The following is a 15,197-nucleotide window of genomic DNA, read 5'->3' on the forward strand; positions in this document are numbered from 1 at the left end:
ATGTGATTTCTCAAGAAAGAAAGTGAAGATAGAGGTAAAGTAGTTTCTCATTTTTTGATGAAATAATGCTTAACAAAATTGATGAAACAATTGCTCCTACCCTTGGAGTCAAGTTCACTTTAGCAGAGAAGAATAATTCAGATAAAATTTTAGGGTTTAAATTATCTTTAAATTACAAAAGTAATCAAGAAGTGTTCAAATTATTTTATGAATTTCAAAAAGCTGACAAAAGTCATTATTGTAAACTTTGGAAAATTTAAGCAAGTGTATCCGTGTTTACTTTAAGAGAAAAAATAGGTTAACAACAATAAAAGAATTGTTTTATCATTTGGCTAAGAATTTTTTTAGCAAAGATCATCGTCAACTTATAAAGAAGATATTTTGAGTTACTTAAAATGAAATAACAACTAATTTCCCAACATTCTAAAGGAGTTGGAAAATTGGATCCTAATGAACTCCACCAGAACAAGAATCCAAAGTATGTAATAATGCATGTAAGGGAAAAATCTTACCGACTCTTGGAGTAGCAAATTGAATGGCAAAAAACAAGAGCATATTGACCAGAGAAATCAAATTCCAACCAACCAAAGAAGCTGCCAAATAATAAGAAAGATTATTCACAGAGGAAATGATAGGCATAGTCCAGTTTATTATGAATTTCCCATTAAAATAAATAAGTACAAGTGAGCAATTTCAGCACATATGTGCCACAAAAGAAATATGACAACAAGCATGGTAAGAGCTTTTTAGTTATTCTGCCAAAGAAAAATAAAATTCCAGATTTCAGCTACATTGAACCACAACATAATGCATTCAAACACATTCTTGAGCAAAGTACATGGTTAAATGAAGTAATATTTCTAAACAAAAAGTAAATCAGTAGAAAATTTAGATCAGCAATTCAAAAGGCTGTAATCACTATTACACACAGTTCAAGAAAACAAGTAAACCATAATTTGTGGCCAAAAACAACTTTCCAGGCAATAAACAGCAACAGCTCCAATGCCTTCCAAGCATCTCAAATAAAGAGAACTGGATCGAGAAGAGAAATAGACTAATATGGTAACTCCATGCAATAGTGTGAAACTCCTTAAAGCAAATGGGATGAATCCAGAGGAATACACTGTTGAATTAAACAATTTGTCAATGAGACCAATTGTTTAATCCAATACAGCCACTAGGGATGAGATGAGGGTGAGCGCATTTAACCTAGAAGATACTTATCTGTGAGCGAGTATAGTACTACAGATCTAGGAGGCCTTTATTGATGAGAAATGTTCCGCGGATCTGAAGAGAAAAAAAAAACTTCCAGCAGCGTATGGTGGAATAACATTGAGACCAAGCCACAGCAGCAGATGAGAAAACCAGATACCAGCAAGTTGAAAGAGTATAGAGGGTGAAATGGCAAAAACATAGTAAACAATTGAGCAAAACAACACAATCTCCACAGGGCCACTAGGGATGAGATGAGGGCGAGTGTGTTCAACCTAGAAGATGCCTAACTTGAGTGAGTATAGTAACACGGATCTAGAAGGCATTTATCAAGGAGAAATGCTCCACAGATCTGAACAGAAAAAAAAAAAAACTATATTCCAGCAGTGTATGATAGAATAACATTGAGACCAATCCACGAAGTCAAATGAGAATGCTAGATACCAGCAAGTTGCAAGTAGTATAGAGGGTGAAAAGGCCAAACCATAGTAAACAATTGAGCAAAACAGCACAATCTTCACTAATTAGTGGCGATAAGTCAAACTGAGTGTGACTGGTATAGTGGAACCTATGACCAACCCATGCCCAAAATGGAGGGTGACAAATTTAGTGATCAATACAGTTTGGCACATACCATTATATGGCCCATTGTGTTACATGCATATTAGTGTACATATGACATTAAAATTAGGATCAATAAAAAGATAAATTACAAGCAAACATATTGGGTAATGCCTTTGGCACACTAGCCTGAAGAAAAAGATACGTTACCAACCCAAATCAATAGTTTGGATTAATTGTGATGATTAATAGTTTGCACACTATTACTGGATAAATTGTGATGATTAATGATTAGTTAGTCATTTAATTTTAAGACTAATATGCTATATTTTTATGGAAAGGGGATTAAAATGATGTTTCAAGGATTAACATACGGGTAAATCTTGGATTAGAGAGAAGCAGGGGATGGGATGGTATTTTAAATATGATATTATATCCCCAATCCATTGACACTTTTTTTTATTTGCTTTACGTTCATATGTTGCATCTAGGATGGCAATCTCTATAGACCCTCATTTAGATACGAAATATGGGATTTTCATCTATATTTTATAATTAGGGATGTAAATGAACCGAACATTCGTGAACAAGCTTGATGTTCGGCTTGGTAAGAGCTTGTTTATGTTCGTTCAATACACACAAAATCAATTAAATAAACAAGCTTGAACAACTCGTTAAACTAAACAAACAAGCTTGAACACATATGTGTTCAGCTCGTTAATGTTTGTGAACAACGTTCGTAAATAATATTTGTGATCCATGTTCATCAATAAAACTCTTATCAACATGCTAAATAAAAAAAAAGTTTCAAAATGAACAAATAAATTTGTATTATCAAGCTCAATAACCAATCAAACAAGCTTAAAATGTAAAAGTTTCAAACAATCAAACAAATTGAAATTGAGAGCTCGATAACATCTAAATGAATCAAATTCAAGTCAATCTTGAACCAAGCTCAAGCTCATAAAAAAGAAACCAAGTCAAGCTTGAACAATGATTTCAAAAGCTTGGTTCATTTTAAGTTTAGCTTGACTTGGCTGGTTGCCTTATCAAACAAGCTTGAACGCCATAATGTTTGGCTCGGCTCGACTTGTTTATAGCCCTATTATAATGCATTGATTAACTTTGATGGAACAAAAATAACGGTAAACTTAGGTTAATCCTAATGTTGAAATGAATTATGGAACGATGATAACTGGAGCATAACGTGATAGAGCCTAAAGTGAAATATAAAGTAACCAAATGATGATTGAAACATGAGATTTATCAAGAGAAAATAAAGTGGAAATGGTGAAAAAAATAATAGCCAGGCCATATGATCTTATTAGGACTTTGGTCACTTTCACTCTTTCAGTGGGGGCTTCAACTCATTTTTGTATTTTTTTTTATTACAGCTTCAGTCCTCATGCTTGAGTTGTGGATTAGGCCCATTAGTGTGTTGGCTAAGGGCTTCAGCCTATGTATATGTGTTTTAGTTGTGCAACATCAGCAAAAGCTTCTGTGGATAAATATGGTCAGTGGATATGGCTATTGGACGTCACTCTAATTAAGAGGTGAATTGGAAATGAAGCTTATTAAAATGATGATAACTCTAAGCTCAATAAATTGAGATACCTTAAGTTGGTTAATAAAAATTACAAAAAAAATGTAACAATTAAAGAGGTAACATAGGAGACAAAAATTAACGTGTTTGTATTTCTTGAACTTTCTAAGAGATACAATGCTTGCATATCCATTCCGAACCCCATTTGCACATTTGGGCTCACTTTCACAAGCAGGGATATAAGTTGTTGAGTTGTGATTTTTCTATTTGACAATTTCTAGAGTTGTTTAGAGATAATCGAAGATCTTGTTAAAAATTAGTTTTATTCTAAAACTGTCATTTATATTTCACTTCTTTACATATATTTTTCTTCATACTATATAACAAGTTTTGTTAACATTACGAAAGTTATTCTTCCCTGTTTGAGTTTTACATGGAAACTAATGCAAAATTGAGTAGATTTAGTGGATTGATTGCCCTTGATGAATGGTCCATCCTTGTTTGTAGACAGAGCCTCTGGGTCATGACAGTTGGTGGAAATTTAAAAGTTGAAGTTATGTGAGATATGAGGGATATGAATGTCTGACATATACTATTAGGGATACGGTGGTTGTATGATAGAGACATCTTCCAAAACCAAAAACTTAGTCCTTCAAAATGGACAAGAAGAATCTCGCATCCTCTAAAGAAGAGGCATCTAATTTCCTTTTGTGAAAAAGATAGATACTACTTCCACAGTTAAGAAATTTGATTAGAAAGGAAAAACAAAGAACTAGTAATTGCCTATGCCATGACAGACCAAGTTATTGATAGTGGAAGAGCACTGAGGTTCTTTTTGAAGGAATTGGACTTGTTACAACTTCGTGACAGGTGATTTGCACATACTCTCGATGTGGATGACAGATATGTTCAAGAGACAAGTGTTTGCCTCTAAAAATGAGTTGAAGAAGGTGGATCCTGAGATATATGGCAAGATGATCAAAGCTAATCTAATCCCAGGGGAATGGTTCAGTAACATTCTCGAATAAATTTTCCAATTCAGTTAGCATTGCTCTTGTAGCAGCACAGACTGAAATTTGCCTAAACCTCACTTTTCTTAACATGTGTAAGAACATGTTTTTATCATTTTGGCCATTGAATAAGGAATTATGTCACACGCAAGAGCAGATTCTGAAAGTTAACTCAATGAACTTGCAAAGAACAAAATCAAGAAATCTATCGGAGAATTCATTTCCCTTAACGAAAGTAACTAGAAATTGATTTTGTTGAAAATCACTTTTTTATTGAAAATGAGAAGAAAAATATCCCCACTTTAATTCTCAACCAATTGTACGCATTGAACCTAGGTAAAGACATACACATGAAACCTACTCCCCCCAGTCTCTATTTGACAAACCAAATCAAATATATACTTCAACCAGTCACCAGATAAAAAAAAGGAAAAAATTCATGAAGGCAGATAGCAGCTCTATCAAACGAGGAGAGAAGGGCCGGTTGACGGACCTGCCAAAAGCAGCAGAGGCAGCAGGAAACTACCAAGAAATCCCGTCATCGGTCTTGTCCGGGTACGAGCGGCCAGATCATCAGTCCAGGGAGGCATAAACTCTATCTCAAATTCCCCCTCTGCCGCCGCCTCGATACATCGGCGACTTCCGGCGAACGCAATCGCGCACGGGGATCAGGAGCAGGCGGGGATGAGGACGAACCACCTATTCGCCGGTGAGAATGTGCTCGTCACGGGACAGATCGGACTCTTGCGGCCAGATTTGGGATCTGGCTAAGCGCTTGGGCGGCACGATACGGGATTCCCCATTCGCGGTCGGCCGAGGCACCACGCTTCCCAAATTAGACTCCGCGGGGAGCGCTGCTCCGTCAGTAAATAAACAATTGCAAGCTTTTCACACTCGATTACGCCCACCCATCGACACACCCGGGAATGACTAGACTCTTCCATCATATTCCTAGACGGGTTTAATTGGAGCGGCCGGAGTTCCAGTACGAATACTAATCGCTCGAAAAAGACTGCAACGGTCGGCAAAAGGTAACATCCTTGATGCGGTCGTCCGTTTCGGGCGTCCCGGTGGGGATAGCGAGATCGGCCGTCCGTTGCGCTGGACTGGAAGGTGAGATAGCGTGAGCACGTGGCGCGTGGGACCCAGCTGTTGCTAAAATTTCGATGGGCACTTGAAATATGCGGACGCGTACGTATTTTACTTCTGCCTGGCAAATGGGAATTCGCTTACGTGCAAACTGTTTGGGTGGTCTAGAATTTTAATCCTTTTTTCCTGAATGTGTCCCTACGGACCTTTTTGATTTATTTATTTTTTATAATTGAGGTGTCTAACTAAAATAGATTTTTTAAAAAAATATTATTCCTCTAAATATTTATCCAGCTTATTGATAAAAAGATGAAAATTAAAAAAAAAATCTCCAGAAAAAAATAATAATGCAATTCCCTGTCTAACCGTGAATTGCAAATCTTCCAAGACTGAAATTATTCCTTCCGAATCGGCAGAACGTATGAAATTATTCCTAATGCATAGACTGAAAGAGAAATCACCAAGGCAAAGATGGCCTACAAGATCAAGCGTTTCCTATCAATGATAGAAACTCATCCCAGCCTATTACAATCACAGTAAAGTTTCAAGAATCTCATCCAGTAAGAAACACGATTAATAGCCAAATGAAGGGAACTTCTTTCTTCTTCTCTTTGTTTTTGTGTGTTTTTTGTTTCTGAAGACACATCTGCCACTTGTGACTGCAGAATCTAGGCTTCTTGTGCTGCAGTAGCAGTTTTTTCCTTGGTGAGCAATTCTTGAACAGCAACCAGATCAGGAAGCACAATTGCACCAGATTGCCTCCAGCTCTCAGCATCTGATGTCTTAAATCTGTCCAATAGCATAGCAGCCATACCGACACTTCTAGCAGGGATGTAATCCTTGTGCATGCTGTCGCCGATGTGCAGTGCTTCCTCTGGGACAATGTTTCCTGCCATCTCAAGTGCAACCTCATAGATCCTTGGGTCTGGTTTCTCAACACCCACTATGCCTGAGAATACACCAAAGTCCCACTCTGACCCCTGGTAATGCAACTTTGTTAATCTAATGACATAATGCACCCTCATTTGGAGATAATAACATGTGGACTATTAAGGGTGCACAAGGAGAGAATCTGATACCTGATTGAGTCCCAAGGCAGGAAGAATTACATCTTGATATCGATATTCTGCATTGCTGACAATTCCGACTTTGAGGCCCTTTCGTCGTGCCCATCTAAGGAAGGGTTGAGAATCAGGAAATACAGAATAAGGTGCAGAAGATCCAAAGGTTGAATATATTCGCTTGAACACCTTTTCAAATGTCTCATTGTCATATTCATAACCAGCCTGCAACAGCCAATGGAAAACTATCCAATAAACACATGAAACAAGCTATTTTGACACATGAGTACACATTTACTGAATAGGATCACATTAATCATTTGAGAATACTGTCAATCTTTGACAATTAACAGTCAAGTACCATTATCAGCAAGCCAACAACAAATCTTATAAGGGTGAACTAGCGTACCATAGCTAAAGAGTGAAAACCACAACAAGGTCAACAAAGGGCAAAATAGCGGATGAAATAGCAAATTTAAAAAAAAAATCAACCTGCCTGGATATTGCATTCACTTGTGTGTATATTCCAAATACTAACTTTACACCAAAAAGCTAACAGAAAAACCTAAATACCAAGGAATATATTTAAAAAGTTTGTTTCACATAAACTATGTTCTACTTACCCTGATAAATGAATCTTTAACACATGATCTCCACCAATCAATATTTGGCATTTTGGCTGCGTGTCCAAAACATGGATACTCTTTTGCCATGTCTGTATATGCAGCCTTGAAGCCTTCGTGCATGCGCTTGTAATCAGGACAAGGCAACCCTACTGCTTTAGCTGCCATGCAGTAGTAATCCCCAAGTTCTCCTTTGTAAGCTATTAGAGTGCCGGTAACATCTACAGTTAGACAGCGCAGCTTGGACAATATTGACATTACAGTGGTAGTTGAGTGTTCCTTCAAATGTACACCTCACTTCTGTTCACTCAAGAGATGCTGAAACAATAATTTGATCAACTGGCAGTCAAACAGCTTGAAACAACGTAATCCACCCTGTGCAAAAATGATCCACATGCGATATTTATTACAAGTATGATTATACAACTTAACAGTTGAAATTTCAGAATTGCAAACTTTTAGTTGCAAAAATGTAAACCAAAAGGAATAAGTGCTACAAGGAGATTCAATGATACAAAAATGTTGCTGAACTTTAAAGTTAAACATAACCAGAGTCACCAATTGAAATCACAAAATAGAACTAGTTAGAGATCATTAAAGAAAACCTGACAGAATTTATTAACTCGTCTTCAGTTGATTGGTGACTTTCAAGAACTTGTTTGAGAATGAGAAACCCAATGACACATTAATAGAATAACACGATATATAACAAAAAATAAAGGAGAAAAAAATTGGGCATCAAGATGGTTTGTCCATCTCTTATTTTTCTGTAGCATTTAGAAAAGTATGACTAGAATCAAAACGATTAATCGAGGAGATGGAAGAATTTAGCAACCTTAAATTAGTGATGCATGGAATCATGACATATAAATTAGTGCGTCCCTAAAGGGAAATTGCTTTCAAATTCCATTCTAGCTACCATTTTTTATTTTTCAAGTCTTGACAATGGGGTATTCCTACACGTTGGATGTGAGACAATTCCCCCTTCAGGATGGAAGTGACAAGGCTAGACCACTCCCAAAAGTGTCATTCGCAACAATGTTATTATCCATATTCAAGCCCCCCGTACTTTGACAGAAAGTCGTCCTGATCTAGCAACTAATTTTGCTGTGCAAGAAAAGTAGAAAGATAAGATTAACTTTAATCCTGATTGGAGTATTCAAACAGAAATATTTCAGTTTAATCCTGATTTTTCTTATTAATCCAATAAACCGGGCTATAACCATCCCTATTAAATCTTGTCAAGGGAAAAGAGATGTCATATGATATGACCACATTAGAGAAACAACAACAGATGAACCAACCTTCGTAATGAGCCAAAACAGTAGAATCACACGAGCACTTGATGACTCCTACGCAGAGGAACTATGATCCGGAAGTTCCTCAGCAGCAATATAGATGAATAACATCGATTCATTTATGTGATTTCCAATGATACAATAACATCGAAACAATTTTTCATTACAAGGGGAAAAATAGCGAAAATGCAAACTAGTCAACACAAATTTAAGACGAGAGCTAAACCTAAGGCTGAGAAGAGGAAGGCGGACCCAAACTTTATGAAATCATTTCTAAGAACAAACTAGACGAATTCAAGATTGTTCTTTCGACCAGACAGAAACTTGGAAGAAGTAGAGGAAATCAACTGAAAGATCAGATCTTAAACCCCAAGCGCAACAACCAGATCAACAAATATCTAAAAGGGATCTATCTACTTGTTCAGCTCACAGAGGAGAAGTCCAAAGACTACCTAGAAACACATCAAACACCAAGGGAAAGCAAAGCAGCTGCAAGATCTGATTTTCTCCATACAAAAGAAAGCCCAAGAACAAACAAAAACATATGCAGATCTTCGAATGGAAAAGGAACTAACCAAGTCCGGAGGAGAAGACAAGAACGCGAGACTTTTGGTACAAAAACAAAGGCAAAGAGAGGTCCGCGGAGATCCAATAGCGAGGCAGCGAGTATTAATCGCGGAGCTTACCGCCGATCTCGAGATGAAGGTTTTCCGAAAGATCGATGACTTCGTCGAAACCGAAGTGGTTTTGTCGGCATCGGAAGAAACCAGCGGAGCTCAGACGCTGGTTTTGGGCGCCGCTCCGCTCCGCTCCCTCTCCTTTGGGCGGTTCTGATTCGAGCAAAAAAATCACATTGCAAAAACATTTTTAGGAAGTGAAAGTGAATAAAGATAAAAGTCAACCAAATTTGAAATATGCCAAAAATGGATAGATCAAATTCGAATGTGATCCGGACTTAGTTAGCTTATTTTTAATGTGTCAGGTCAGATTGAGGCTGAATCAAATTGTCACTTGCTATTCAAATAACAAAATTTCCAATTTGATGGTTCTCCTCGATGAATATCGGGAAAAAGAGACTTTAATTTTACTGAACAAATCACAAAAAAATTACAAAAAATAAAAATAAAGAAAGAAGCATCTTAGAGCTAAAGAAGGTGGTCTACCACTTAAAACAAGCATCTAGAATAGGGAATTGAATGGGTTCATGCAATGCCCATATGAGCATGCATGCATGTTTTCCATGTGAAAGAAAAGGAAGAAAATATGCCCCTTTTTTTTTCTTGCTTATGCAGTCAAAATCCCTAAGAGGCTTAGTTTGAGAGAGAGATTGTTGATGAAATTGTAGTTAAATCTCAGATTGGTTTTGATGTGTGGTAAAATTATTGAAACATTTAAGTTAGACTTAACATACATCTTGACTTAATGAAATCTTATTACTAAGCAAATTTTACCTCGTTAGTAAAAGTCAAGAGGTAAATTAATATTTTATGGTGAGTTTGTATACATGTTTAATTTGTCATAGTTCAATCAATATGACATATTAACTAGTCCAGATGCGTGGACTGAGGATCCAAACATCCTGACACGAGATGCCACAGCGCTCGAAGATCCCTAGTTTCTTTGACTCAAGATATATATGATTCCATATTCAAGAAGAAATTTTTTAAAAATCTACTTACAAACTTCATGTACTTTGGTGGTTTAAACATCAGATGGGGGCCATGGGCTTTGTCAAGCACCTCCGACGCTCTTTAACAATATTGATCTCAACAAAAACTACGAGAGCCGTCAAGATATGTGATGTCAGATAGAATAGTAATTATCTTATATGTTCGTTTTCACAGTAAAAATTCAAAAAATACATTAAAAATAACCAAAACACAGAGAAATTGTATTTAAATTTAACCAAATAAAATTGATTTAAAATAAAAAATAATAATCTAACAGCAACTAAATAAAAATTTAAATAGTCTCAAAATCTCAAAGATATAAAAATAAAAATAATTACAATATAATGATAACAAATTATTCAAAATTTTTAAAAATATTTTAATAATATTTTTTGAATTTTAAATATTGATTTCTGAATAAATTAAATTTTGATTTGATATATTTAAGATCTCTCGTAATTTAACTTAAATCAAAAGTTATTATCTTTTAAAATTTGGATGCCTGGCGTAAATATGACACTTCGAGAAGAGAAGACAGATTCAATGTGGACCTTCTAGAGGGAAGTTGCCGATTTTAACAGCAACAAAATCTTATTTCAGTTTTACAAGATATGTAGTATTCCAATACAAATCCAAATTGCGTAATATATATATATATATAGATAGATAGATAAATAAATAGATAGATAGATAGGTAAAGAACTATATATATATGGTAAACTCATGGTTGCTCCCTCATGCAACTATAAACTTCGTAGCCTCTTCAAGCAGCGTGCAAGGTGTTGCCGATATCGATAACAAATCGATAGCGGACATCAGTCTTTGCGAGCCTCTCTAAGGCTTTGTTCACATAATCCATGCTGACAAGCTCGATATCTGCGGTCACGTTGTGCTCTGTCGCAAAATCTATCATCTCCTGAGTCTCCTTCATCCCACCAATTATACTCCCGACGATAGATTTCCCACCTGAACTCGATCGAACACCAAAGCATGCACAAATTATATTAATTAAGCACAAGAGATAGAGCTAGTTAGTCAGAAATGAACATCGCTGTTTGAAATTATGGAGAAAGATGAAGGGCAATGCGATGGCATTTGTGATTACGTACCTAGAAGTAAGGGGAAAGCATAGATCTCTAATGGCTTCAATGGTGCACCAACCATGATCATTTGTCCAGAACTTTTGAGAAGAAACAGCAATGGAGATACGTCATGAGCTTCTGAGACAGTGTTGATTATGCCGTCCATGGTTCCCCAAGCGGCCTTCATCTGATCTGGGTCTTTGCTGACCAGGAAAGCGTCGGCGCCCAGTCGCTCGATGGCCTCCTGCCTTTTGCTCGGCGACGTGCTGATCACCGTCACCCTGGCGCCGAAGGCCTTGCCGAACTTGACGGCGACGTGGCCGAGCCCGCCGAGGCCCACCACTCCGATGTGCTTCCCGGGGACGTCCAACCCGAAGCGCTTCATGGGGCTGTAGACCGTGATGCCGGCGCAGAGCAGCGGCGCGCCGCGGTCGAGCGGCATGCCCGCCGGGAACAGCACCGCAAAGTGCTCATCGACCACGACGGAGTCCGAGTAGCCGCCGTAGGTGGTCGTGCCGTCGACGTCGGTGCCGTTGCAGGCCACGATCATGCCGGGGCAGTAGTTCTCGTGGTGCTGCGCGCACTCGTGGCAGCTGCGGCAGGAGTTGACCATGCAGCCCACGCCGGCGTGGTCGCCCACCTTGAACCTGCCCACCTTGCCGCCCACCTCGGTGACAACGCCGACGATCTCGTGACTGCAATGCCAACAAATTCCGCCAAACGTTAATCAAAACGAAAACAGATCTATCAAGTCCAAGATATTGATGCATGCATAATTAAATTACCCAGGCACGAGCGGGTAGACGGAGTTTTGCCACCCGTTCTTGACGGAGTGGACGTCGGAGTGGCAGATGCCGCAGTACAAGATCTTGATGGTCACATCGTTCTCCCCGTTTTTCCTGTGAAGCATTTCAACGACCACTTCTCAGGCAATCGTCCGATCATCTTTCAGGAGAATATGCACGCACAATTAACAGCACGAGTGCCGGCTCAAGTACCAACTTTTTATATTTTAATATTATTTATATTTAATTTATATATATATATATATCAATTATAATTTTAGAGTATTAAAAAACATTCATTTTTAATTTTAAATTATTTCAATTTTATTTATCATTGATTTTTGTAATTATATAGGTTCCTTTTTAAAATTTAATCATCCTTTTTTTCTTACTTAATCTTCAAAAATATACTGCCTCTCAATTGCTCTTATTCTTTTCCTCTTTATTTTTGTGTCTTTTTCTCTTTCATTTAAGGATCTCGTATCTTTTTATTTCTTTACATTCATATCATTTTTTTCATTTAAAAATATATTTAAATAGTTATATAAAGATAATTTTTATTTTTTTATATAACCTAGAGAAGTTAAAATTCTTTTATGATAATTTTTTTAAACAAAATATTTAAATCTTAAAAATATTTTAAAACATGACGTGTTATGATGAATTTTTAAAAGAAACAATAAATCCAGATTTAAAAACAATACTTACTAAATCTTATAAAAAAATTAATTTTTTTTCTCTAGATGGAATTCGCATCCCAATTATCTCATATGGTCAGTCCTACGACTATCTGTGACAAAGTAAATCGAGAAGTTACAATTGACCACGACGGATGAGAGCATTGCCTTAGCTTTGCCGAGATTCAATCTTTGTCAACTTTAATAACTCTACTCCGTCGTAATAAATTAAATGATGCCCCCGGGGGCAAAATTCTTTTCTAAATATATTGTATGAATAACTTATAGAATTTAATTATTTTTTAAAAAATAAATTTTATATAAAAATACATTTCTAAAAAAAAATAAAATCTTAAAAAAATGTATCGAAGATGATTTCGAAAATAATTGAGACGGCCTTCACGATACCTCCGAGAGAAGGTGAAGGGTGAAAGGATGCCGGAGGGGTCTCTAGCAGCCCATCCGAACGCAGGGCGGCGGTGGCCCTCCTCCGGCGATGAGGCGGAGACGTTCCCGTTCTCCATGTATCCTTCCTCGACGGACTATTGCTCCGGTGGATGAAGTGGCTGGCAAATCGGTGAATGAATTGGCGAAGCATGCATTTGAGAGGCTTAAATAGGAAGGTGGCGTGAAAAAAAAGAGACAATAGAATAATAAAGTTTACTGATTCTCCAGTCCACGAGGAATATAATATTCCATCGATGGTCCACGACGGATTAAATAATATTGCGTCAATGGTCAATGGTCCATTGACAGATTAAACAATACTCGATAAATTCACATATTAATATTATTTTAATAATTACAATTTATAATCTGGTTTGAAACGGTCCGTGCACTGGCGTAACCGATGACGTTTTCGCCACTTGCTACATAGTCCAACCGTATTTAGTCCAATTTGTGGAACACCGTGACAGGACCGTCATAATTATCAATGATATATTTGGTCCTTTAATATTTTTTAAACAAATTTAAATAGTCAGCCACTCCCTTTTCGTTCAGACTCGGATTGGATTTATAATTTTTTAATTAAAAAAAATAAATATTAATTTTTAAAAATAGTTCGAATTTTATTTTAATTTTTTTAAAAAATATGAAGGATACGAAGATGATCAACTTAAAAAAAAAAGATATATAATTAAAAAATCTATAATAAATAAAATTAAAAAATTTAAAAATAAACATTTTCTTATAAAAATGAATAAAAATATTAAAAAATAAAAAAAGTATGGACCCAATAAAATTTCTTAAACTGCCTGCATATCAATTAATGTTGCTTTTAGATTTATGCCTTTTATGGCAAAGAACTAACATTTTCGATGATGCATGGTTTCAATAGTGACCTTTGTCGTTACATATTTATATGAAATATATTTGAAACTTTAATAATACAATTTTTTTCAATTATTAAATTACTAATTATTATCTTTCAAGAGCATCATCACACGAAGCAAAAAAAATATAATTATTGACGAGAAAGAAAAAGAGTTTGAAGCACATATGAAAACAGAGATCATCGATGATGTTAATAGTAAGACGGGATAGATTTATTAGTGTATATTTTTTAAAGAATAATATGAAAAAAAATGAATTGATTAGATTTTACAAAATAAAATATATATAATAAAAAATATAATACAAATAAAATTAAAATAATTTGAACATTTTCTTTAAAGAATGTATAAAAATAAAATTAAAAATAAAATTTATGGACCCAATAAAATTAGGCACAGATAAACACGTTTGACTTCCGAGATGTAACGTTTTCATGTAATGGTCAATTCGCTGAGAAATTGTCAACTAAAATTTGACGTACGTATATTTTTATTTTATATTAATATATAATGTCCATCATTTTTTTAAGTAAAAAAATTGATTCCATCATCCCAAATAAACTAAAAAGTTAATAGTTGATTAGTAGATGATAATTTTTTGACTTCATCAAAATTCAATTTTTATTTATTATAATAATATTTATCCTGCAGTAGTTCGCTCCTGAAGTCTATCAGTCTTATCCTCGATAAAAGTCTCCACCTTATCCTATACATCCATAATAAATTTTATTAGATCTAATGAATATAAATTTAATAAATTATATATATTTAATGGAGATAAAATTATATTAATCAAAGAATTCATAGTTAATGAAAGGTCGAGATATCTGGCCTAACACGTTGTTCATAATGAGCTAGTTTATTTTTCAAAGATAATAAATAAATTAATGATGATTAATATTTATTTTATTTAATAGATTATAACTCAATTAAATAGAAAATATATTTTTTTAATGGATGACGATTAAATTAAAAGGAAAATATTTTTTTCATGAAATGTTGCCTAAAATAAATCGAAAAACATGATGATATTTAATTTGGTTTTAAGAATAAGTACTAATATGCATGAATTTATGAGAATAACATTAATTAAATAGAAGCAATTTAAAATTATTAACTAAATAAATAAAATTTAATTTTAAGAAGAGGATTTGGGATTATATCTCGAGTCTTGAATTGAACCAATGGATAGATCGATACTTACCATGCTCTTCGTTGAATCTAGAAAAAATAATCATTTTCTTACAAATAA

General features: G+C 35.4%; 3 protein-coding genes across 3 annotated transcripts in view; all 3 read right to left on the reverse strand.

The window, feature by feature from the left end:
• LOC141819766 (piezo-type mechanosensitive ion channel homolog) overlaps positions 1-5,112 on the reverse strand; it is a 57,468-nt gene extending 52,356 nt beyond the window's left edge. Inside the window, exons 1-2 of the mRNA XM_074707018.1 lie at positions 4,820-5,112; positions 513-593 (exon numbers count right to left, since the gene is read on the reverse strand). Coding sequence (XP_074563119.1) covers positions 513-593; positions 4,820-4,916 — 178 coding nt within the window. The 5' untranslated portion in view covers positions 4,917-5,112. The remainder of the gene's footprint in view (positions 1-512; positions 594-4,819) is intronic.
• Positions 5,113-5,805: 693 nt separating this feature from the next.
• On the reverse strand, positions 5,806-9,226 carry LOC141819794 (uncharacterized). Its single transcript, XM_074707048.1, has 4 exons — positions 8,973-9,226; positions 7,100-7,474; positions 6,495-6,701; positions 5,806-6,395 (listed from the first exon to the last, which is right to left on the reverse strand). Exons 2-4 carry the CDS (start codon positions 7,355-7,357, stop codon positions 6,084-6,086), a joined length of 777 nt encoding a protein of 258 aa, XP_074563149.1. The 5' UTR covers positions 7,358-7,474; positions 8,973-9,226; the 3' UTR covers positions 5,806-6,083.
• A 1,539-nt stretch (positions 9,227-10,765) lies between these two features.
• On the reverse strand, positions 10,766-13,172 carry LOC141819758 (8-hydroxygeraniol dehydrogenase-like). The gene is made up of 4 exons (XM_074707004.1): positions 13,020-13,172; positions 11,935-12,048; positions 11,177-11,844; positions 10,766-11,033 (listed from the first exon to the last, which is right to left on the reverse strand). Exons 1-4 carry the CDS (start codon positions 13,133-13,135, stop codon positions 10,831-10,833), a joined length of 1,101 nt encoding a protein of 366 aa, XP_074563105.1. The 5' UTR covers positions 13,136-13,172; the 3' UTR covers positions 10,766-10,830.
• Between the last annotated feature and the right edge of the window lie 2,025 nt (positions 13,173-15,197).

The sequence above is a fragment of the Curcuma longa genome, unplaced genomic scaffold (assembly GCF_044706935.1).
Source record: "Curcuma longa cultivar G26 ecotype Majalengka, Jawa Barat unplaced genomic scaffold, ITB_CL_G26_1.1 utg18532_np1212_1030455_RagTag, whole genome shotgun sequence".
Taxonomy (NCBI): domain Eukaryota; kingdom Viridiplantae; phylum Streptophyta; class Magnoliopsida; order Zingiberales; family Zingiberaceae; genus Curcuma; species Curcuma longa.

Bases quoted from the DNA above. Each gene is read 5' to 3' on its own strand.
- LOC141819758 (XM_074707004.1), bottom strand. From the start codon at position 13,135: ATGGAGAACGGGAACGTCTCCGCCTCATCGCCGGAGGAGGGCCACCGC. The intron at 12,049-13,019 runs GTATCGTGAAGG...AATGCTTCACAG, and splicing joins CCCTTCACCTTCTCTCGGAG to GAAAAACGGGGAGAACGATG. The intron at 11,034-11,176 runs GTACGTAATCAC...GATCGAGTTCAG, and splicing joins TGCTTTCCCCTTACTTCTAG to GTGGGAAATCTATCGTCGGG.
- LOC141819794 (XM_074707048.1), bottom strand. From the start codon at position 7,357: ATGTCAATATTGTCCAAGCTGCGCTGTCTAACTGTAGATGTTACCGGC. The intron at 6,702-7,099 runs GTAAGTAGAACA...TGGCTGTTGCAG, and splicing joins TTAAAGATTCATTTATCAGG to GCTGGTTATGAATATGACAA. The intron at 6,396-6,494 runs GTATCAGATTCT...TTGCATTACCAG, and splicing joins CTGCCTTGGGACTCAATCAG to GGGTCAGAGTGGGACTTTGG.